General features: G+C 39.5%; 1 protein-coding gene across 1 annotated transcript in view; it reads left to right on the top strand.

The window, feature by feature from the left end:
* LOC126473741 (lysosomal alpha-glucosidase-like) overlaps positions 1-25,937 on the top strand; it is a 134,026-nt gene that overhangs the window by 89,018 nt on the left and 19,071 nt on the right. The window contains exon 14 of the mRNA XM_050100989.1: positions 13,177-13,261. Within this exon, the coding sequence (XP_049956946.1) occupies positions 13,177-13,261 (85 nt within the window). The remainder of the gene's footprint in view (positions 1-13,176; positions 13,262-25,937) is intronic.

Below are 25,937 nucleotides of genomic sequence, written 5' to 3'. Positions count from 1 at the left end.
CATCATCATTTAACCATACAGAAGAGTTACATGCTCTGGAGAGAAACTACGACTATAGTTTCCCCTTACTTACAGCTGTTCGCAGTACCAGTGCAGCAAGACAACTTCTGCCCCCTTCAGGAACCACATGTCTGTCTGACTCTCCCCACCAACAGCAAGGTCCATGGTTCATGGCGGGGGGATGAACGTGATATATGAACAAAATCAAAAGAATAAGACATATTTTTATTTGCTCCAAACTCAGACTTACTCACAGATATCTGACACAAAATAATTTGAGTTACATGTGTTGCATAATGCTTCGATCAAGTGCTAAGAGCTGTCCTATCGCCTGCGTTGCAAAGTTTGTCTCTAATTAAATTATTGCCCTGATCAGCCTACATATTGCTAATGCAGCACAAGAAATAATGCATGTTAATCAAGACGTGAAAGCATATCTTAAATAAGGCAAGTGGTGTTGGGATAAAAGACAGCAACGATACAAAAACAGTATTTCCTTATTGGAGAAGTTATATTGCAAATTTATTTATTTATTTAGTTATTCATTGTGTTCCATAGAGCCCATCAAGAAGGAGAACATTCAGAAATGTGGAACAAGTCAAGATATACGTTGAAAAAAGACAGAGAAATTATAGAGATTTAATCTTATGGTGCTGAACTCAAGAGACTGCACATAGGTAGGAAATTAAGGAGACTAGGCCCTAGTAAGTTAAAAGAACCAGAGGTTGTTGAGGGTTTCAGAGGGAGTTTTAGGTAACTATTCCAAGGGAAATACAGAAATACCAATAAACAATTTTCATATGCCTATTCAAAACAAAATTAATTATACTATTTATACAACACTTGCAAGTTTAGTGATTATATGCATTTTCTTTCACATATTCATCAATTGTATAAAAAGATTTCTCTATCAGGTACTCCATGAGAGTTTGTTTGAATGCTGGCAATCTATTGTTAAGGCATTTGATGTGTGGTGGGAGAGCATTAAACAGCTTAATACTGGAGTAGTAAGCTCCTTTTTGAACCATAGTGAGACTTTTCAATTCAATGTGCAGACTGTTTTTGGTCCTTGTGTTATAGTTATGAAATTGGCTGTTATCTTTGTAGATAGAATGGTTATTACAGACAAAGGTCAACAAAGAAAAGATATACTGTGAAGCGGTGGTAAGGATCCCCATATTTCGAAACAAGCATCTACAAGAGTGTCTGTGATGGACACCACTCATTATTCTGATGGCTCTTTTTTTTTTTTTTGCGAGAGGTTGGTTCCCCCAGAATATAATAGCATATGCCATTAATGAATGAAAATAGCCGAAGTAAGAAGCCTTAATGGTATCTACGTCAGCCACTGAAGCAATAACCCGTAGTGCAAATATTGCTGAGCTAAGTGTTTGGTAAAGATGAAGAGTGTGTGTCGACCAATTACATTTGCTGTCTATGTAAGCACCCAAGTATTTTGTAACCTCAACTTTTTGTATTGCTTGATCTCTACACTTAATGTTAATTTCTTCCAGATTTCTTTGCGGAGTATGGAATCTCATATAAAGGGTTTTATCTGTATTGAGTGAGAGACCATTTGAATAAAACCAATTTACTATATAATTGAAAACTTCGTTTGTAGTTTGTCCAAGATTGTTGTTTGTAAAATCATCAATTAGAATTGTAGTGTCATCTGCAAAAAGAATAAATTTATTCTTTGTATCAGAATAAAGTGGGAGATCATTAATGAAGATGAGAAACAGCAATGGACCCAAAACAGAGACTTGTGGCACACCACAACTTACTGTGCCCCACTCAGATGAGGCAGGTTCTCCGGATGTGCCATTCAGCATTACAGTCTGGTTTTGGTCCTTTAGGTATGCTCTGATCCACAAACCAATGGTACCACCCAAACCATAATATTCTACACAATCAAAGGCTTTAGAGAGGTCACAAAAAATACCTACTGGAGACATCTTTTTGTTCATGGCTTCCAGTATTTGATTAGTGAAAGAGAATATTGCTTGTTCTGTACTAAGAATATTGTAGAAGCTGAGAGGATTGACAATCAACCTGTGAATCCGTTTTTCAAGAATTTTTGAAAAGATAGTTAAAAGGGAGATTGGGCGATAATTTGTAACATTGTCTTTCTCACCTTTTTTAAAGAGTGGTATCACTACAGCTAGTTTTAGCCTGTCAGGGGCAATTCCTTCTTGTAGCGAAGCATTGAATATGTTGCATAAGACTTGACTTATATATTTATAGCAACATTTCAATATTTTATAGGATATATTGTCCACACCGACAGATTTTTTATTTTTTAATGGGGTAATAATTCTTTCAATCTCTTTTTACTGTAACATGAGATAAGGATACCTGTGAGGGTCTATTACTGATAGCTTTCTGTAGAAGAGCCAATGACTCATCTCCAGAACCTTTACAGCCTGTCTTCTCTGCTGCTGACAAAAAGTGCCTGTTGAAGATCTCTGCAACCATTTCAGGTTTCTTTACAATATTGATACCTTGTTTAAGTTCTATGGGTGTCCTGTTCCCTGTTTTTTTTTTTCCCAATTTCCCGCTTTATTACATTCCAAATTGTTTTTATTTTGTTTTCTCACTTTCAATTTCAGACTTAATGCACATATTTTTTGACGTATTTATTACCTTCTTTAGGATGCTGCAGTAAAGTTTGTAGTGCTGACGTTTTTGTGGATCATTACAAGTTCTGAGGGAATTGTATAGCACCCTCTTTGTTCTGCAGGATGTTTTTATCCCTGCAGTGATCCATGACTTATTGATAGTTACATGACTGTTTCTAATTATATATTTTTTATTTTGTTTAGGAAAAGTGGCTTCAACAATGGACATAAATTCATTTAGAAATATATTATACTTTTTGTTCACATCTGCTTCATTGAAAACTGGACTCCAATCTACACACAGGCTTTTGTTGAAATTTTTGATGGTTTCATCATTTATTATCCTAAAAGATTTCCAAGAATTCTCAGAACTGTTGCACAGATTGATGTCAGTGAAAGTAAACAGCTGACCTCCATGATCAGAAAGGCCAAGAATTGGACGTACACCGATATTGTTGACTCTTGTCTTATCTATAAATATATTGTCAATCAGACTTTGGCAGTTCTCTGTAACTCTAGTTGGAGAATTTACTACTGTCATCAGATTAGAAGAATCAACTAGATGTTCTAAATCTGCTTTAGCATTGCTTTCATTTAGGAAATCTACATCGAAATCACCTGTAATTATTAAATCCTTAGATTTTGAGTAAACTTGGGATAAGACAGAATCTAAGTGCCTCAGGAACACATTAGTGTTCCCTGAGGGAGCTCTGTATAGTGCTAACACTACAACTGTACAGTCACTTATAGTAATTTCTACACCACATATTTCAATACCTTGTTCAATACAGTGACTCTTTAAATCTAGTGTGGTATATTATATGTTATTTTTTAAGTGTATTACTACTCCACCATTCTTCATGATAGACCTGCAGTAAGGTGCTGCAAGGCAGTAACCACTGAGCTGTAACATTTCGACATCTCTCATGAGGTGTTCACTAAAGCATAGAACATCAGCATCCTTTATCTCTTGTGGGTCATCTAAAAGAACAGAAATTTTGTTAACTTTGTTTGTAAGTCCTCCTACGTTATGGTGAAAAATTGTTACATTCACAGATGCTATTATTATTATCCTTTAATAGTCTGACAAGACATTGCTATCTTTCAACTTCATTCCACTAGTTCCTCCAGAGTCTAGCCTATCTCTTCAACTCTCTTTTTCAGATTCTCCAATTTCCTTGCAATATTCAGAGACCTAACTTTCCAACATCTGATTTTGTAGAGCATTAAGGTTATCCATCCTCCTCAACACCACCCAGGGCAGTCCAACCCATAGATCCAAACAGGAGACATAATGAATTCTTTGCAAAGTAAATGGTCACCTTGGGCTTGTTTTCTGAAGTCTGCATGTCCTACAGATACACATTTTCTTTTGTCAATGAATTTGTTTCCATTGCCTCTTGTGTCCTCATGTTGCTGATTGTTACTGATTCTTCCACCTTTAAAGACAGTTTACCACCCTGAGGGCAAGAGGATGTCCTTAACCTCTATCCATTTCTCTATCCTTTTTTGACAAGACTGTTGGCAGAATGACGGTGACTCCTTGTACTGCAGGTGTTTGCCATAACTGATGATTTTTATTCAAAATCTTGGCAGGGGTTGGGATTAACTCAGCATCTCTGGTGTCATAGTCAAAGATCCTACGCTTAGACCATGGTCTTAAGTACAGTATTACTGTAGTTTTGCATGTATGAATATGTGTGTGTGTGTGTGTGTGTGTGTGTGTGTGTGTGTTTTCTACATCTGAATAACAACTTTGTCCAATAGCTTATAATTTCCAATGTCTTCTTTCAATGTATCTATCTACCTCTCAATACCTCTCCTGTGTGGTGACTAGCAATCTATCCTATTTCATAAATGTAAATAGTTTAGGAATAAAGGTAACAAATCACATACAACAGGCACATAAATGAGTCTGAAAATGTTGCTAGCTTTCGGACAAATTATAGGGAGGAAACACACACCCAGATGGTGTTGGGGAAGGGTTGCTGATGCAGGTGTGTGGTAAAGGAATATGGTAGGGGGAGCAACAGATGCACAGAATAGGAATGTAGGTGGAAGTGATAGGAATGCGATACACCAGCACTTGCGCCAATGAGTTCATGCAAAGGAATATGGTAGGGGGAGCAACAGATGCACAGAATAGGAATGTAGGTGGAAGTGATAGGAATGCGATACACCAGCACTTGCGCCAATGAGTTCATGCAAAGGAATATGGTAGGGGGAGCAACAGATGCACAGAATAGGAATGTAGGTGGAAGTGATAGGAATGCGATACACCAGCACTTGCACCAATGAGTTCATGCAGTATGCAGTGACCTGGAGGCGTGGATTGGGAAGAGGCAACAGAACAGAGGAAGGGGAGACTATTGGGTAGAGGGCATGAGTGCAGTGTGAGTAAAGTTATGCTCCTGGGGCAGGTTGAGGTGGGTGTGGGGCAGAGGTTTAGTGGAGATTTAAGCGAAAGGAATTACTGTAGAACACCCTCACATGGTGTGGAAGCAAATAATCAAAAAGAATATTACCATGCAATCGTAGTGAATCAAGATTAATATTGTATATTATTTAAATTCCACTGTAAGTGTGTTATACTATAATATTCTGGATTACTTATCTTTCACTTGCAACAGTCATTTAGGGGCTGTAATAATTCATCCCAGATTTCCGTTATTCAGGTTCAGACTGAAATAAACTCTTTTATTTTGATTTTTTGATTTATTACAATGTTTCATCAAAAACCCTTGTGACTTACCTGTTTCCTGTCACAAAGAAAGGTTTACATATATTGCACTCAAACCTCCAACAGTTATATCAAACAGCATACCATGACTGATTTAGAACAGTATATTTGTCTGTCTTGGCACAACCACGTGACCAAAGATGTTAATGTATAACAGTGTAATTTTGATCTCATTGTAAATATAGAGGTATATACTGTGTTATTTATTGCATACAATAAAAATAGAACTTGTGCATCAATATGTGATGCAAAATTATTTTAGTGCTCAAAAGTTGTGATTTTATTTATTTTTATTTAAATTACAAGTAGTATCAGGATGTTAATTTTCTGAACTTTTCATTTTGTGGCAGTGTGAGTATACAAAATGTCCCCATTAGCTTCAAACATAAAGCAAAGTTGTGACAGCTGAAAAGTATATTAAAATACCAGGCTCCCCTGTAAAAACTGAGAATTGTGCAAATACGCCAAAATTGGCACTGGAATATTCTTGCGAAAAGATGGTGTCGATAGATTCCATTTAGATAAGATATTATCAACCTAGGATCATTCCCATGGGAACAAAGGACATGTTGTAAAGGTAACTTACATCTAGGTTGTTCAGAAAAGCTGGTGTGGGGGGAAGGAGCCAGATGTCTTGCATTGTAAAGCAGCCATTGAAATCGAGCTTGTTGTGCATAGCAGTGTGTGTTACACCCCTTGACGGTCAACTCTGCTCTTGGGCAGTTGAAGTTTGGTGTGCAGTTCTGGTTGTCAAATCATCAGTACAATGTTCTTTGAAACCACTGCCAATACATTCTAATATCTTCAAATTAATATCCTCAGTTAAATGAACATGAAAGCAAAGTGAAACTACATGCCACATATCTTGTCAGTCACTGTCTTGTATTTGTGAAGCCTTCCCAAAAGAATGCACTACGAGCAAAGCTTTGGGGGAACGTAGCTTGCTCGATTTGTCTGCTTGCGATTTTTATCTGTGGAGTTATTTAAAAGATAAAAGTGAGTAAAAATAACTATAAATCTGTAAACAAGCTGAAAGAAAACAATGGTGCTGTAGACTTTAGTCTGAAGACTGGTTTAATGCAGCTCTCCATTCTAGTCTGTCCTGTGCAAGTCTCTTCACCTCTGCATAACTAATGCAGCCTAAATTCATTTGAAACTGCTTACATTATTCAAGCTTTGGTCTCCCTCTACAATATTTACTCTCCATAATTCCCTTCATAAACAGACTGATTATTCCTCGATGATACCTCGGGATATTTCCTACCAATCAATCCCTTCTCTTAGTCAAGTTGTACCATAACACTCTCTTCTCAACAGTGCAGTTGAGTATCTCTCTGTGGGGAAACATACACTTGAGTATTGAAACAATCGATATTACAGTAGTTCTAACCGAATTTGATGTGATTTCATGAGCATAAAAATTCATAGAGTAGAAGAGTAACCATTTTAAAAGCATTTTCAAATTTTAAGTAAATGATGTTTTCCCATGACTGAATGTGAATTGTTAACAAGAGGGCATGTTTATTTTGAGCATATGTATAATAACAACTATTGACAAGGAATTACTTCCTATGTTGCCACATGTCAAGAGCACAAGGCCAATTTTGTGTAATAACTTTGAGCAAGAAAATGAAGTAATTCCAGTTCAATTTAATATTAATATATGGTTACAATATAATGGAGGGAAACATTCCACGTGGGAAAAATATATCTAAAAACAAAGATGATGTGACTTACCGAACGAAAGCACTGGCAGGTCGATAGACACACAAACAAACACAAACATACACACAAAATTCTAGCTTTCGCAACAAACGGTTGCTTCGTCAGGAAAGAGGGAAGGAGTCATTCCAATCCCGGGAGCGGAAAGACTTACCTTAGGGGGAAAAAAGGACGGGTATACACTCGCGCACACACACACATATCCATTCACACATATACAGACACGAGCAGACATATTTAAAGACAAAGAGTTTGGGCAGAGATGTCAGTCGAGGCGGAAGTGCAGAGGCAAAGATGATGTTGAGTGACAGGAGAGGTATGAGTGCCGGCAACTTGAAATTAGCGGAGGCCTGGTGGGTAACGGGAAGAGAGGATATATTGAAGAGCAAGTTACCATCTCCGGAGTTCAGATAGGTTGGTGTTGGTGGGAAGTATCCAGATAACCCGGACGGTGTAACACTATGCCAAGATGTGCTGGCCGTGCACCAAAACATGTTTAGCCACAGGGTGATCCTCATTACCAACAAACACTGTCTGCCTGTGTCCATTCATGCGTATGGACAGTTTGTTGCTGGTCATTCCCACATAGAAAGCTTCACAGTGTAGGCAGGTCAGTTGGTAAATCACGTGGGTGCTTTCACACGTGGCTCTGCCTTTGATCGTGTACACCTTCCGGGCTACAGGACTGGAGTAGGTGGTGGTGGGAGGGTGCATGGGACAGGTTTTACACCGGGGGCGGTTACAAGGGTAGGAGCCAGAGGTTAGGGAAGGTGGTTTGGGGATTTCATAGGGATGAACTAACAGGTTACGAAGGTTAGGTGGACGGCGGAAAGACACTCTTGGCGGAGTGGGGAGGATTTCATGAAGGATGGATCTCATTTCAGGGCAGGATTTGAGGAAGTCGTATCCCTGCTGGAGAGCCACATTCAGAGTCTGGTCCTGTCCCGGAAAGTATCCTGTCACAAGTGGGGCACTTTTGTGGTTCTTCTGTGGGGGATTCTGGGTTTGAGGGGATGAGGAAGTGGCTCTGGTTATTTGCTTCTGTACCAGGTCGGGAGGGTAGTTGCGAAAGCTGTTGTCAGGTTGTTGGTGTAATGGTTCAGGGATTCCGGACTGGAGCAGATTCGTTTGCCACGAAGACCCAGGCTGTAGGGAAGGGACCGTTTGATGTGGAATGGGTGGCAGCTGTCATAATGGAGGTACTGTTGCTTGTTGGTGGGTTTGATGTGGACGGACATGTGAAGCTGGCCACTGGACAGGTGGAGGTCAACGTCAAGGAAAGTGGCATGGGATTTGGAGTAGGACCAGGTGAATCTGATGGAACCAAAGGAGTTGAGGTTGGAGAGGAAATTCTGTTCTTCACTGTGAGTCCAGATCATGAAGATGTCATCAATAAATCTGTACCAAACTTTGGGTTGGCAGGCCTGGGTAACCAAGAAGGCTTCGTCTAAGCGACCCATGAATGGGTTGGCGTACGAGGGGGCCATCCTGGTACCCATGGCTGTTCCCTTTAATTGTTGGTATGTCTGGCCTTCAAAAGTGAAGAAGTTGTGGGTCAGGATGAAGCTGGCTAAGGTGATGAGGAAAGAGGTTTTAGGTAGGGTGGCAGGTGATCGGCGTGAAAGGAAATGCTCCATCGCAGCGAGGCCCTGGACGTGCGGAATATTTGTGTATAAGGAAGTGGCATCAATGGTTACAAGGATGGTTTCCGGGGGTAACAGATTTGGTAAGGATTCCAGGCGTTCGAGAAAGTGGTTGGTGTCTTTGATGAAGGATGGGAGACTGCATGTAATGGGTTGAAGATGTTTATCTACGTAGGCAGAGATACGTTCTGTGGGGGCTTGGTAACCAACTACAATGGGGCGGCCGGGATGATTGGGTTTGTGGATTTTAGGTAGAAGGTAGGGGTGCGGGGTGTCGGTGGGGTCAGGAGGTTGTTGGAGTCAGGTGAAAGGTTTTGCAGGGGGCCTAAGGTTCTGAGGATTCCTTGAAGCTCCGCCTGGACATCGGGAATGGGGTTACCTTGGCAAACTTTGTATGTGGTGTTGTCTGAAAGCTGATGCAGTCCCTCAGCCACATACTCCCGACGATCAAGTACCACGGTCGTGGAACCCTTGTCCGCCGGAAGAATGACGATGGATCAGTCAGCCTTCAGATCACGGATAGCCTGGACTTCAGCAGTGGTGGTGTTGGGAGTAGGATTAAGGTTTTTTAAGAAGGATTGAGATGCAAGGCTGGAAGTCAGAAATTCCTGGAAAGTTTGGAGAGGGTGATTTTGAGGAAGAGGAGGTGGGTCCCGCTGCGACGGAGGACGGAACTGTTCCAGGCAGGGTTCAATTTGGATGGTGTCTTGGGGAGTTGGATCATTAGGGGTAGGATTAGGATCATTTTTCTTCGTGGCAAAGTGATATTTCCAGCAGAGAGTACGAGTGTAGGACAGTAAATCTTTGACGAGGGCTGTTTGGTTGAATCTGGGAGTGGGGCTGAAGGTGAGGCCTTTGGATAGGACAGAGGTTTCGGATTGGGAGAGAGGTTTGGAGGAAAGGTTAATTACTGAATTAGGGTGTTGTGGTTCCAGATTGTGTTGATCGGAATTTAGAGGTTTTGGAGGGAGTGGAGCTGGAAGTGGGAGATTGAGTAGATGGGAGAGACTGGGTTTGTGTGCAATGAGAGGAGGTTGAGGTTTGCTGGAAAGGTTGTGAAGGGTGAGTGAGTTGCCTTTCCGGAGGTGGGAAACCAGGAGATTGGATAGTTTTTTGAGGTGGAGGGTGGCATGCTGTTCTAATTTACGGTTGGCCTGTAGGAGGATGCTCTGAACAGCTGGTGTGGATGTGGGAGAGGAAAGATTAAGGACTTTTATTAAGGATAGGAGTTGACGGGTGTGTTCATTGGCTGAGTTGATGTGTAGGTGAAGGATTAGGTGGGTGAGGGCAATGGATTGTTCAGTTTGGAACTGGTATAGGGACTGATGGAAAGAAGGGTTGCAGCCAGAGATGGGAACTTTAAGTGTGAGGCCTTTGGGGGTAATGCCAGATGTCAGACAAGCCTGAGAAAATAGAATATGGGAGCGTAATCTGGCTAGGGCGAAGGCATGTTTGTGGAGGGCATGTAAATAAAACTTAATGGGGTTGTTGTGGGGGTGTTGTGAGGGTGACATGGTATTAGATGGAAAGTGTAACATGAGGCTGAAATGAAAATGAAAATGAAAATATATGGGGAGAGATAAAGGTGAACTGGAAAGTAACTGGAGATTTGGTGTGAAAAAAGGCGAAAAAGTGTTGGTTACAGCTGGGCTATGTTGGACTTGGGTTGGTAGACAACGATGTGCACGAAGGTTAGGTGGTTATGTTGCTGCCAAAACACGTTATAGGACGGAGAAATTCGGGAAAATTTTGAAAAAACTGCGTGTAATATATTAAAAGGAGTGGTTTTGTGGTGGCAGATTATGAAAATGAGGCTAACAATTGTCTGAAGAAGAAATAATGACGTTAAAACCTGTGGGAAGCGGCTAAAAATTATCAGTGATGTGGGAAAAACGGAAATGGAAATAAAGCGAAAGTTGTTAGAACTAGCCGAAATGGTTGTTTAAAAGGTGAAAGGAACTGTTTGTGAACTAGAAATGGTGGATTTTATAGCGGCGGTAGTGTTGAAAGCGGCAAAAAAATTTTTTTGGTTATGGTTTGGAAGTGGGTTACGTATTATTGAGTATATATAGGCGGGATAAAATTGTATAGCAGATTACGGTAAAAAGGAGAAGGTGAATACAAAGTGAAACTACTGGCAAAAACAGAAAGAGAAAATAAGACGACAGAAAAGATTTTGAAATGCAACAGTGACAATAACAAATGTAATTGTTGGGTTCAAATTAATGATATCAATATAATAGAGGGAAACATTCCACGTGGGAAAAATATATCTAAAAACAAAGATGATGTGACTTACCAAACGAAAGCGCTGGCAGGTCGATAGACACACAAACATACACACAAAATTCTAGCTTTCGCAACAAACGGCTGCTTTGTCAGGAAAGAGGGAAGGAGAGGGAAAGACAAAAGGAGTCATTCCTATCCCGATAGCGGAAAGACTTACTTTAGGGGGAAAAAAGGACGGGTATACACTCGCGCACACACACACATATCCATCCACACATATACAGACACAAGCAGACATATTTAAAGACAAAGAGTTTGGGCAGAGATGTCAGTCGAGGCGGAAGTGCAGAGGCAAAGATGATGTTGAATGACAGGTGAGGTATGAGTGCCGGCAACTTGAAATTAGCGGAGATTGAGGCCTGGTGGGTAACGGGAAGAGAGGATATGTTGAAGAGCAAGTTCCCATCTCCGGAGTTCGGATAGGTTGGTGTTGGTGGGAAGTATCCAGATAACCCAGATGGTGTAACACTGTGCCAAGATGTGCTGGCCGTGCACCAAGGCATGTTTAGCCACAGGGTGATCCTCATTACCAACAAACACTGTCTGCCTGTGTCCATTCATGCGAATGGACAGTTTGTTGCAACACTGTTGTCCATTCATGCGAATGGACAGTTTGTTGCAACACTGTCATTCAACATCATCTTTGCCTCTGCACTTCCGCCGCGACTGACATCTCTGCCCAAACTCTTTGTCTTTAAATATGTCTGCTTGTGTCTGTATATGTGTGGATGGATATGTGTGTGTGTGCGAGTGTATACCCGTCCTTTTTTCCCCCTAAGGTAAGTCTTTCCGCTCCCGGGATTGGAATGACTCCTTACCCTCTCCCTTAAAACCCACTTCCTTTCGTCTTTCCCTCTCCTTCCCTCTTTCCTGACGAAGCAACCGTTTGTTGCGAAAGCTAGAATTTTGTGTGTACGTTTGTGTTTGTTTGTGTGTCTATCGACCTGCCAGCGCTTTCATTCGGTAAGTCACATCATCTTTGTTTTTAGATATATAATATATGGTTAGGTATATTCAGTTTTTATGTTCAAAGTTAATATGTAATGTCATCGTGGTGCTTTGGGAATGTGATAATGAAGAAAGTAATGGCTTGTAATTAATTCCTAATATACCATGCACTGAATTATTATGCTTATAGAGACTGCAGGTTTAACTGGCTCAGTCATTTGTTTCAAACAGCTGTCCAAGTATAATTCAAGGCTGGTAGTTTATACTTTGCTATGGGATTGTAATTATCCACTTTAAAGTAATTTATAATTTTGGGGAAAATATTGTAATGTTACAGTATTGATTTGAGATATTTTATGGCTGGATTGTTTCAATAATGTAATTCTGTTTGAACGATTCTTCAACATGGAGAATTAATCTTCCAAAACTGATAGTGTTGTTAATAAATGACATTGTGGTATAGGTGGAATTTTGTTTACTGCTCATTTTACACATTTTTTTCATTGCACAGGAGATCCTTTTGATTTTTTACAAAACAATTAAAGGATACAATTTTCTTGTAAAAATGGTTTTATTGTTTGTCAAGATATTTACTGTTAAAATTTATGTGCTATTCCATCTGTTGAAGCCAGTTCTAGAAACCATGATTTGAAAGCCAGTGTTTACAATGAAAAATGATGCAACATTTTTGCTTGTTGTTCCTGACCTCTTTGGTGTCTTGTGGCAAACAAATTGTTGTATACAATTCAGTGTTAGCTGTTCTTCAATCTTCTAAAGCAGTGATTGCAACATCTCCAGTGTAACCAAGGATACAAACAACCATTTCCTTGGATGTGCTTTACAAACTAACCAATTTTGTTGGTTTTGGTGAATTGTGAAACATTCAGACAGTTAACTGCCATTTAGTTCCCAGCTTGTATGAATACATAGTTCCAGCTTGAATGAATACATGCAGACTTTGCCTCCTGCTATGATCTCGTATACAGATATCTGTCTTAAAATCTCTAAAAGACATTCACACAAAATTTTCATATTTTCTCCAACACTGTGTCTGTAAATGCTCACTATAAACATATTATTCGGTCAGTTTATGAGCTTCTATTGTTTTTGCAATAACAAATGACAAATTGTTAAACAGCAACAATGTTTTACATACCAGTAGTGCCATCTAGTAGCTGCCTGTAAAAATGTGTGAAATCTGGGTTGTTTTTTGCAGATTTGTGCAGGATGCAGCTACCCATAGTTTGGATGAGCAGTTTTTGTGGGGTTCAAGTCTAATGATTGTTCCTGTTCTGGAAGAGGTAAATATACTAATTTAATTTGTCCTAATTTGAATCTGATTCAAAAGCAAAAACTGATCTTAACAGATTTCCGCTAACATACAAAGGAACCCCTTAATTTCAAACAGTTAATTTTTGTAAAGTAACTGAACAGAAAAGTAATTCTGAATTTTCTTTTCAGTCTCTGGGGGCATGAATTTCAGTTAAGAAAAGCACATTAAAAGAAACTTCCTGGCAGATTAAAACTGTGAACCCGACCGAGACTCGAACTCGGGACCTTTGCAAAGGTCCCGAGTTCGAGTCTCGGTTGGGCACACAGTTTTAATCTGCCAGGAAGTTTCATATCAGCGCACACTCTGCTGCAGAGTGAAAATCTCATTCTGGACACATTAAAAGAAATTGTAGAAAGGAGGAGATTTCACTTCCCTTTTTTGGAAGTGATAAATAAACTGAAAATAATGTCTATTCTTGAAGCTTATTGTCAAGCTACATGGAAGTACATTTGACACATCTCCATCAAAAAATAACCTTACAATGGGTTCACGCAACTTAGAGTGGAGTATAATGCTACTTTGAGTAGTTATAAGGGTTGTATTAAACCAAAAACTTGATTTAGAAGTAATTTTTAATTGACATTTAACATACATAATGTGGGAAACATGAAAATTGCATTCAGTGTTTATAAACACAAGAGTAACTTACTAACAATTTTTCTGAGAATGAAATACATAAGCTCGCGAAAATAGCCATGAAATTTCTGACATGAGAAGGTATATAGGTAAGTGTGTGGCTGAGACTTGAGAATGTGTAAAACGCATCTCCCAATGCTCCAGAGCAACAGAAAAAGATTTAAAGCGACTTCCAACGTACAAGTAGCCCAAAAATTGTATCTGACATGATAACAGCATGCCCCGAAGAATTGTATGGAAAGAGTTATACACACATGTTGCATCAGCCGTGGCTGAGGCCTTAACACTGTACATGGTTTTGCTGTCCATTAAGCATGAAAGTAGTGGTGGTGGTAGTAGTAGTAGTAGTAGTAGTAGTAGTAGTAGTATCAGCATCAGCAGCTTTATTCATCCATAGATCTCTTTCTACAAGGATATAGGACATGTCAAAGTATTTACAAATTTAGATCAATTTAAAATAAGCTAATTTGTATACACATATATTTACAGACTTGTAGTTAGAGACAATCATTAGATTTACTCCTGGTATACAATACTTATTTTTACAAATAACTTATTAAATAATGTAATGCCACATTGTTCACTCATAGCTCACTATCAGTCACTGCACACACTATACACACATTGTTTCATAATACTTCACTCACTCACTACACACACACACACACACACACACACACACACACACACACACAGGTGATCTCTGGGCCATTTTCTGTACTGCAACTTCCCATTTGCTATTCTGAAATGGTGGGTCAGCATCCCTCCATACTGAGCGAGATGTTTTGCTCAGAAAGAGGAAGAGATGTTAGTATTGTGCTATTCATAGCTTGGGGGTAAGTATTTCTAGAAAGGAAAAAAAGAAGGAAAAAGCATGAAGTGAAGGTGTTATGTGAAATGTTGAATATTTTATAATCATTGTTATTATTATTTATTTGTATAACATTTTTTTTTATCAAACCCCTACTCTGTTTTAGCTAAGTAATCCTTCAATGTATAAAATATATTGCATAACAGGTACTTTTTAGCTGCCTTTTTAAATAAGTGTAATTTTGCAATTTCTTTAATCTCTTTTGATAATTTATTGTACAGTTTTATGCCTTGGTAGAAAATGCTGTTTTGAGTTTTATGTTTATTTTTTATTTGTGAATGTAAGTTGAGTCTATCTCTTGTTGCATGGTCATGGACAGAGCTGTTTGTGCAGAAATTACTAATGTTGAAACTTCCTGGCAGATTAAAACTGTGTGCCAACCGAGACTCGAACTCGGAACCTTTGCCTTTTGCGGGCAAGTGCTCTACCATCTGAGCTACCGAAGCACGACTCACGCCCGGTACTCACAGCTTTACTTCTGCCAGTATCTCGTCTCCTACCTTCCAAACTTTACAGAAGCTCTCCTGTGAACCTTGCAGAACTAGCACTCCTGAAAGAAAGGATATAGCGGAGACTTGGCTTAGCCACAGCCTGGGGGTGTTTCCAGAATGAGATTTTCACTCTGCAGCGGAGTGTGCACTGATATGAAACTTCCTGGCAGATTAAAACTGTGTGCCCAACCGAGACTCGAACTCGGGACCTTTGCCTTTCGCGGGCAAGTGCTCTACCAACTGAGCTACCAAAGCACGACTCACGCCCGGTACTCACAGCTTTACTTCTGCCAATATATCGTCTCCTACTTTCCAAACTTGCAGTTCTGCAATGTCCGCAGGAGAGCTTCTGTAAAGTTTGGAAAGTAGGAGACGAGATACTGGCAGAAGTAAAGCTTTGAGTACCGGGCATGAGTCGTGCTTCGGTAGCTCAGTTGGTAGAGCACTTGCCCGCGAAAGGCAAAGGCCCCGAGTTCGAGTCTCGGTCGGGCACACAGTTTTAATCTGCCAGGAAGTTTCATATCAGCGCACACTCCACTGCAGAGTGAAAATCTCATTCTGATTACTAATGTTATTTTTGATGTATATAACTGATTGGTAAATATATTCACATGGAGCAGTTAAAATCCCCATTGTTTTGAACAGACCTTTACAATAAGCTCAACTACCATTTTTGGTTATGGTTCTTATGGCTCTTTTCTGGAGTTTGAAAATTGTGTTCATATTTTGTGCATTTGTTCCCCAAAAATGAATGCCATAGCTAAGAATTGAGTGTACATATGAATAATACGTAACTAAAAGAGACTGCGTGTTACACACTGATGATAGGATTCTAAGGGCATAACATGCTGATGACATTCTGTTTGCAAGTATCTTTGTGTGCCCACACCACTTCAGCTGAGAATCAATATTCATTCCTAGAAATTTTGCATTTGTAACACAGCCTGTAGAGGTGCCATCTACATTTAATTTAACATTGTCATTTTTCCTCTTCAAACTGAAATTCATGGCATTAGTTTTCTTTATGTTCAATGTCACTTTATTACTTATTGACCAATCATAAATTTCCTTGAGAGTTTCGTTTGCTTTCTCGGCAAGGAGTTCTCTTGTTTTCTCAGTGACTATAATATTGCTGTCATCAGCGAAGAGGATTTTTTCACCGTGAGTGACACTACTGGGAAAGTCATTGATGTATATTAGGAACAGTATTGGTCCTAATATGCTACCTTGCGGAACCCCTATATTAACGTATTTTGGTTCTGATAAGTTTTTACTAAATGTTTAGAACTATTTGAACTATGTGTTATCTCTACTCTTTGTACCCTATCTGTGAGTTATGATTGAAACCAGTCATTAGCTACTCTTCTTATTCCTAATGCTTCTAATTTATTTAATAGAATCTTGTGGTCGACTGTATCAAACGCCTTAGAAAGAGCCAAAAATATGCCTGTGACACACTCATCTCTATCAAGAGCATCAAGTACAACTTTTGTGAATTCTACTATGGCTGACTCCATATTTTTTCCACTTTGGAAACCAAACTGTGATTTGCTTAAAAGATTGTATTTTTTTCAGGTAATTCATTAATCTGTCTTTCATAATTGCTTCTATTATTTTTGAGAATGCTGGCAGCAGGGAAATGGGCCAGTAATTTTCTACGTCTTCTGCATTACCTTTCTTAATCGAAGGTACTACTCTTGCCTGTTGTAACTCCCCTGGAAATGCCCCTGATGTGAAGGATTCATTTATTATATTTGTTAAAGAGCCTTGTATAATCCCTATGCATTGTTTCAGTACACACATTGGTACTTCATCTAGGCCTACTGACTTTTTATTTTTTAGTTCTCAAATGTTTTACTGACTTCATTCTCTGTGGTTGGAAGTAACATCATTGTATTTAGTGCAACATTATTTACAGGTGTTAAATTTGTTTGGGGGAATTTTTGCTGTACCTTCTCTGCAATACTTGAAAAATGCTCATTTACATAGTTTGCTAAGTGCTGCGGATCATTTATTGCTTTATCCCCCTCCCATAGCAGTATGTTATTCTGTGTTTGTTTGCCTCTCCCCATTTCGTTTTTTATAGCATCCCAGACTGCTTTGCTTGTATTCTCTGCATTATATATTACTTTGTCATTAAATGACTTTTTTGCAGCAATCGGCACCTTCCTATAGATATTTTTGTATCTATGATAGAAATCTAAGAATTCTGGATCATTGCAAATCTTTTTCATGGAATTGAGGTGTTTAAGTGTTCAGGAGGACTTCTTAATACCTGCTGTTATCCATCTGTTTTTGTGAGATGTTGATACAGACATGCAAACTTTTGGAAATGCTTTTTCAAAGTTCAATTTAAAGAGAATTTCATATTCACATTGGTTTCCTTATACACTTCGTCCCAGCTTTGTTTTCTAGTTCTTTTGAAAAATCTTTTATTTTGATTTCTGATAGATGTCATTTGTAGGCTTGTAGTTAGGGAATGATTCGATGCCTGATTTTACTGTTGTTATTTGACAGAGATGGTCTGACAGTTCGAGATCTTTTACAGCTACATCACATTTTTCCCTGTCGGTATTTGTGGCCACATGGTCAATTACTGATGAAGTCGTTGTGGTAACCCTTGTTGCACTATTGACCAATAGGGACATGCCCAAAATTTGAAGGATGTTTATGAAGGTGCTGCTGGATTCATTTGTGATGTTAGTGTTGATGTTAATATCCCCACACAGAATTTTGTTGACCTTTGTACTTGAGACTTTATGTAGAACTTCTGTTAACTTATTGAAAAAAGTGTCCACACTACCACTGGGAGATCTATACACACACAAAATGATTAATTTCTTGGTGATATCGAGCCCTGTTAATTCAATACCTGATATTTCAAAGTGTTTCTCTCCACTTACGGTACTGAGGTCATGTCTTGATTTGAACTATGTTCCTTTTCTGATATAAATGCATGATCCTCCACCCCTTGATGTAGTTCTGCAGTAAGAGTTTGCCTTTGATAAATCTACATGTTGGATTTGTGTCTACTCCAGTTCTCAGTAATACAAACTACTGTGCAGTTCAGAGATTGGAGCTCAACTTCTAATAGTTGTATTTTTATTTTTTATTGATTGCATGTTTTGATGGAGGATTGTTAAGTCTGTGAAATGCCCCATGTTACTATTTCCAGTGGTTTGTTTTTCTTTGTGACATCCGGTATATGTGATATTTGAGGTGTTAAAATCTGTCTTGTGCGTGTTTCAGTATTTTTTAAAGTGCTGGATATACTCGTTAGGCAGGGGAACCTGTTGTCTGGATTTATCCTAAAAAAGACCTACTTTTCCTACTATGACAACAGGTATTTGACCATGTGTGGCCTGAGATCCAGCCCCTATACTTTCATGAATCAGCTGTACCAATCTTCCCTTCCCAGTCCTGCTTAGGTGTAGGCCAGGCCTAGTGAAACCCCATCTGTTGATAGTCCCAACGGACACCAGAGAAACATGAGCAAAGTTGGCTGCCCTCAGAGCCATCCATAACCCCACATTGATTTGCCTCTCAGCTGCATCAAGGTGTGGTCGATCTTGACACCAGAACAGCTCAACAAAGCGTATGTTGGTGCCATGAGTTAGGGAAGCTATCTTGTCCAGGTCACCACCTATGTCACATGCCCCATGCCTGTCCAATCTGTTTCCTGCCCCACCCACTATCACTACATCATCCTCTTTTGTAAAGTCCTCACATAAAGACCCTAGATCCTCCATCACATAACTAAGCCCTGCATTTGGCTTGAAGATACTGGTGGCCTGGTATGCTGCCCCTAAACTTTCCTGTAACTGAGGGCCTAAACCTTGCCCATGGCTGCTACCTAGCAGCAGCACTTTCTTCTTCCTAACACTTTGTACATTCCTAGGCTTCTTGGCCTTGGCTGAAGTGTGCTGCCCATTTCCTGCTCCTCGTTCTACCTGATGCTCATCTCCACTTAACTCTGGCAGTGGTAGATACCTGTTTTTGGTGTTGATGATAAAACTGTCAGATCGCGTTCTCTTTCTTCCTCTCCTCCTACCAGCTGCCAGTTCCCAATCACCCTCCTCCCCCCTATCTCCCTTGATTCATTTGAGTTCCTTCCTTGCTTCCTCCAACTTTTCCTGAAGGGCACAGATTTTCCTTTCCTGTCCCCCAATCAAAATGTTCCTACTGCATACTCTGCAGTTCCAAGTGAGAGCCTCTTTTGTTCTCGCAACATTCTCCCCACTGCATCCCCCCCAGTGAAAATATTTCCTACAAGATTGGCAACAAATTCCTCTACTCACTATAACAGCTCCCATATTTCTCACACATGGTCAATTTCGAAAAAATAAAGAATGTTTTAAATTTGTCAAGGACGCGAGATTGGCTGTGTGTAAACAAAAAACGACAGAGGTCTTATTTGCATTGGGTGTTTTTTTGTACTGATTTAAAGGTACAATGACAGAAGAATGAATTTGTAATTAATTTGGTTTTAGAGAATTACGTTATCAGGCGTGTTTGGTCACGTTTGTAAACGTTTATAACTCGGAAAATTTAGGCCTAGATCGCGTCTAACTAGTAAACAATACGAAATGTGTTAGTTAAATATGATTTAGAAACGTTTAGTTACACTTGTATTGTGACAATAGACAATGATGAAACTAGTAGCAGTCTTGCACTATCAAGAAAACTTGAATATAATTTTTTGTGTTTGTCACACAAAATTTCGGATTATATCACGATTATCGGGACTTCAGCTGAAGAACAAGTTTTTTCAAGAACAAGCACTGCTGGGACGCTAATATTCAGTTGTGTGACAAGAAAGGACACTACAGCAAGTATACGAAACAAAGAAAATTTAAATTTGACACTATTACCTCTTAAATAAGTTCTTTTAGCAGACGAAGAAAATACCTGTGATCTTACTCGGTGGCCATCTTGGTTCTGATTAGCTACACAAAAAGTGACAAGTGTATGGTTTTGTTCCGTACTTCCTGTTAATTTGTATAATTCTTGAATGGTGCTGTGTACAGTGTTGTGGACATTTGTTTAGTGGATGTCATTCAATAAAATGTGAATGATCGCAAGATATCTTCCAGTGAGAGGAAATATTATAAGCAAAGATAATCATTATTTTGGACCTCAAGACAGAAATCTCTGTGATGACAGTGCATCAAATATAAAACAATAATTTGCGCGAAACATAAATTTCAAACTTCGAAGATAATAATGGGACCCACAATTAGCACCTGTCAGTCTGTTTTCCAACACGATTTTAATGTAACAATGTTGTTCAGTAATGACTAAACCTACTTCTCACAATTATGGAGAAATGATATTGGGGAGAAAAGAGCTTTACAGTGCATTTTGAGTAAGTGTGTTGTTATGATGTGAGCAGTGGAGTGCATGCCGCAAGTGTTACTGTATTGGCTATGCTGTTAACCTGGTGGACTCCAGTTGTAACATACAGAGCTCTGATGTGACTTGGACTGTTTTTTGTGTGGAAATGTGAATTTAAGAAAGTGTGTACTGTTCCTAGTAGCATCTTGTATTTATCTTTTGTTACGAATAAACTGTGTTGTTTGTGTTGAGTAGATCACCTTTCTACAGAAGTGGTGGAGAGTTGGGACCTGTGACATGTGAAATCAGACTTTGAAAAATTTTGTAATTAGGCAAGAATGTAGATTTTAAATGCTGGAACATGTACAACAACTCCTAACACAAACCATGCAGGGTTAACATAAGCTAATGGCACTTATATAACAAGCAGTCCAAGCAGTAGTGAATGGAACAGGAACAAATCCTGCACCATCTTGTCCATTGTTTTATGAACAACATGAATGCTGACAATTGCAGTTATATGTTTTGGCTTGTCACATTTCTGACTCAGAAGGACAAAAGATGTGGTTTTACTTATCGCTCTGTTAGGGTGATGTGTAACCCTATGTCTACCTAGCTGACGAATGACTGTTGAAATTATTAACCTGTATAATAGTTTAATAGTTAAGAATAGCTGTTTGTAGGTTCTTAGGATGTGTTTTGCATGTGACACTTAATGTGGATGGACACCATGCAGCTTTAAGGTGGGGAGGCAACCACAGTATCATCACAAGTTGTGGTACGTGTGAGTGCTTTATACTTACAACTTTTGTTGTTGTCATGCCAGGCTTGGAGCAGTGTGATGCATCATAAAGCAAAACAAAAAAAATCTTTCGTCGGGACAATGGAACTGCTCATAAAAGTGCTCAGGTTATGGAAAACCTCAGAGATTTGAAGTATGAGTTCATGACCAAATTTGACACTCTCTGATTATGACCTGCTTTCGTTTCTAAAGAAATTTATGGCTGATAAATATTTTAATACAAAGAAGAGATTACTGCCACTGTAATTGGGTATACTGCAGGCCTTTCCTAAGGACTGAATGTACACTCTGAAGAAACACGGAGCAAACTGTATTCATCTGCATCTACAAACATACTCCATAATCGACTGTACAGTGCATGGCAGATAGTACCTTGTACCTCTACTGTCATTCCCTTTCCTGATGCACTAACAAATTGAGCAAGGGAAAATGACTATCTATATGCCTCCATACAAGCCCTAATTTGTCTTGTCTTGTCTTGTCTTCCTGGTGTTGTTGTGGTCTTCAGTCCTGAGACTGGTTTGATGCAGCTCTCCATGCTACTCTATCCTGTGCAAGCTTCTTCATCTCCCAGTATCTACTGCAACCTACATCCTTCTGAATCTGCTTAGTGTATTCATCTCTTGGTCTCCCTCTACAATTTTTACCCTCCACGCTGCCCTCCAATGCTAAATTTGTGATCCCTTGATGCCTCAGAACATGTCCTACCAACCAGTCCCTTCTTCTAGTCAAATTGTGCCACAAATTTCTATTTTCCCCAATTCTATTCAATACTTCCTCATTAGTTATGTGATCTACCCATGAGTTTTCACAAGACTCTCTGTCTGTACCATCTACAATGAATCCAAAAATATCCCAGTCTATATTTGGTCAAAGTTGCCTAAAACTAATATTGCATGATTGGAATGTGTCAACGTTACTCAGGTTAGGCTTTCTGTGAATGATTTTACAACTTTAATGATGGGATTGGGTGGCCAGTAAAAAAATGTCACGGTTAACTTGAGTAGTTCACCTAGGCAGATTACTCGTGTCCAGATAACATTGCGGTTAGACTCAATTTCGATCTCCATATATAGAATATTTTTGTCAGTTGCAGTGAATACTCTCCCTCCTATGGCATCTTACCTGCCTTTTAGATACATGTTCCATGCCTCATATTTTGAAGCTTTCTGCTTCTGGTTTCATCTAGCTCTCGTTTCCAAAGATAATTTGAGCTCAACAGCTTCCCTGGAGGGTCGTAAGTTTTGGAACAATGCTATGAATCATTCAGCAAATTTTGACATTGGAAGTGTAACTTTGTAACCAGTCTGATTTCAGTTTCTGCATATTGACTGATGAGCACTCATCAGAAGAGCTCACACTGTTGGGTAGCCCTAAAAATCCCCATCTGTGCCCCATAAGTACTCTGCTACCCGAGCAGCTGCCTTTGTGTAGTGCATCCCTGACCTATAAAGGGGAGTCCTACAATTCTACACCCCGTAATGCAGGTCCAGAAATCTGCAACTAAGATCATCACAGAATTGACGGAGCCTCTGGTTGAGACTGTCCTCTCGGCTCCAGATCGAAGGACCCCCATCGAGTCTGTGTATCTGCTTGTACCCCTCGAGTGAGACTAGCAGTTTTCTTCTGCTACCTGAAAGAGACTGAGAAATACTTCTGGGCTGATAACACTGTATTTCACTACCTCACTGAGAACTTCCCACATACTACTTCATTTGACATTTTTTCTGTTTCTCATTTCCATTGTGGCACTTGTGAGGAAGACAAGAAAATAGCTATACTGTGTAGATTGATTTGCATTGTTGTTGTTGAGGTCTTCAGTCCAGAGACTGGTTTGATGCAGCTCTCCATGCTACTCTATCCTGTGCAAGCTTCTTCATCCTCCCACTACTTACTGCAACCTACATCCTTCTGAATCTGCTTAGTGTATTCATCTCTTGGTCTCCCTCTACGATTTTTACCCTCCATGCTGCCCTCCAATACTAAATTGGTGATCCCTTGATGCCTCAAAACATGTCCTACCAACCAATCCCTTCTTCTAGTCAAGTTGTGCCACAAACTCCTCTTCTCCCCAATTCTATTCAATACCTGCTCATTAGTTATGTGATCTACCCATCAAATCTTCAGCATTCTTCTGTAGCACCACATTTCGAAAGCTTCTATTCTCTTCTTGTCCAAACTATTTTGCTCCCCAAATAGCAAAATTCTTTTACTACTTTAAGTGTCTCATTTACTAATCTAATTCCCTCAGCATCACCCGATTTAATTCGACTACATTCCATTATCCTCTTTTTGCTTTTGTTGATACTCATCTTATATCCTCCTTTCAAGACACTGTCCATTCCGTTCAGCTGCTCTTCCAGAATTACAATGTCATCAGCGAACCTTAAAGTTTTTATTTCTTCTCCATGGATTTTAATACCTACTTCGAATTTTTCTTTTGTTTCCTTTATTGGGGATAGGCTACAACCCTGTCTCACGCCCTTCCCAACCACTGCTTCCCTTTCATGCCCCTCATCTCTTATAACTGCCATCTGGTTTCTGTACAAATTGTAAATAGCCTTTCGCTCCCTGTATTTTACCCCTGCCACCTTCAGAATTTGAAAGAGAGTATTCCAGTCAACATTCTCAAACGCGTTCTGTAAGTCTACAAATGCTAGAAATGTAGGTTTGCCTTTTCTTAATCTTTCTTCTAAAATAAGTCGTAGGGTTAGTATTGCCTCACATTTTTCAATATTTCAACGGAATCCAAACTGATCTTTGCCGAGGTCAGCTTCTACTAGTTTTTCCATTCGTCTGTAAAGGATTCGCATTAGTATTTTGCAGCTGTGACTTATTACACTGATAGTTCGGTAATTTTCACATCTGTCAACACCTGCTTTCTTTAGGATTGGAATTATTATATTCTTCTTGAAGTCCAAAGGTATTTCGCCTCTGTCATACATCTTGCTGACCAGATGGTAGAGTTTTGTCAGGAATGGCTCTCCCAAGGCCGTCAGTAGTTTTAATGGAATGTTGTCTACTCCCGGGGCCTTGTTTCGACTCGGGTCTTTCAGTGCTCTGTCAAACTCTTCACGCAGTATCGTATCTCCCATTTCATCTTCATCTACATCCTCTTCCATTTCCATAATATTGTCCTCAAGTACATCGCCCTTGTATGGACCCTCTATTTACTCCTTCCATCTTTCTGCTTCCCCTTCTTTGCTTAGAACTGAGTTTCCATCTGAGCTCTTGATATTCTTACAAGTGGTTCTTTTTTCTCCAAAGGTCTCCTTAATTTTGCTGTACGCAGTATGTATCTTACCCCTGGTGAGATAAGCCTCTACAGCCTTACATTTGTCCTCTAGCCATCCCTGCTTAGCCATTTTGCACTTCCTGTTGATCTCATTTTTGAGACGTTTGTATTCCTTTTTGCCTGCTTCATTTACTGCATTTTTATATTTTCTCCTTTCATCAATTAAATTCAATATTTCTTCTGTTACCCAAGGACTTTTATTAGCCCTCGTCCTTTTACCTATTTGATCCTCTGCTGCCTTCACTTCTTCATCCCTCAAAGCTACCCATTCTTCTTCTACTGTGTTTCTTTCCCCCATTCGTGAGAATTGTTCCCTTATGCTATCCCTGAAACTCTGTACAACCTCTGGTTTATTCAGTTTATCCAGGTCCCATCTCCTTAAATTCCCACCTTTTTGCAGTTTCTTCAGTTTTAATCTACAGTTCATAACCAATAGATTGTGGTCAGAGTCCACATTTGCCCCTGGAAATGTCTTACAATTTAAAACCTGGTTCCTAAATCTCTGTCTTACCATTATATAATCTATTTGATACCTTTTAGTATCTCCAGGGTTCTTCCATGTATACAACCTTCTTTCATGATTCTTAAACCAAGTGTTAGCTATGATTAAGTTGTGCTCTGTGCAAAATTCTACCAGGCGGCTTCATCTTTCATTTCTTAGCTCCAATCCATATTCACCTACTATGTTTCCTTCTCTCCCTTTTCCTACACTCGAATTCCAGTCACCCATGACTATTAAATTTTCGCCACCCTTCGCTATCTGAATAATTTCTTTTATTTCATCATACATTTCTTCAATTTCTTCGTCATCTGCAGAGCTAGTTGGCATATAAACTTGTACTACTGTGGGGCTTTGTGTCTATCTTAGCCACAATAATGTGTTCACTGTGCTGTTTGTAGTAGCTTACCCACACTTCTATTTTTTTATTCGTTATTAAACCTACTCCTGCATTACCCCTATTGGATTTTGTATTTATAACCCTTTAATCACCTGACCAAAAGTCTTGTTCCTCCTGCCACCGAACTTCACTAATTCGCACTATATTTAACTTTAACCTATCCATTTCCCTTTTTAAATTTTCTAGCCTACCTGGCCGATAAATGGATCTGACACTCCACACTCCGATCCGTAGAAAGCCAGTTTTTCTTTCTCCTGATAACGACGTCCTCTTGAGTAGTCCCCGCCCAGAGATCCGAATGGGGAACTGTTTTACC

Source organism: Schistocerca serialis, chromosome 4 (assembly GCF_023864345.2).
Source record: "Schistocerca serialis cubense isolate TAMUIC-IGC-003099 chromosome 4, iqSchSeri2.2, whole genome shotgun sequence".
Taxonomy (NCBI): domain Eukaryota; kingdom Metazoa; phylum Arthropoda; class Insecta; order Orthoptera; family Acrididae; genus Schistocerca; species Schistocerca serialis.
The sequence above is the reverse complement of the archived record's forward strand: the minus strand, read 5'-3'. Positions and strand labels throughout refer to the sequence as shown.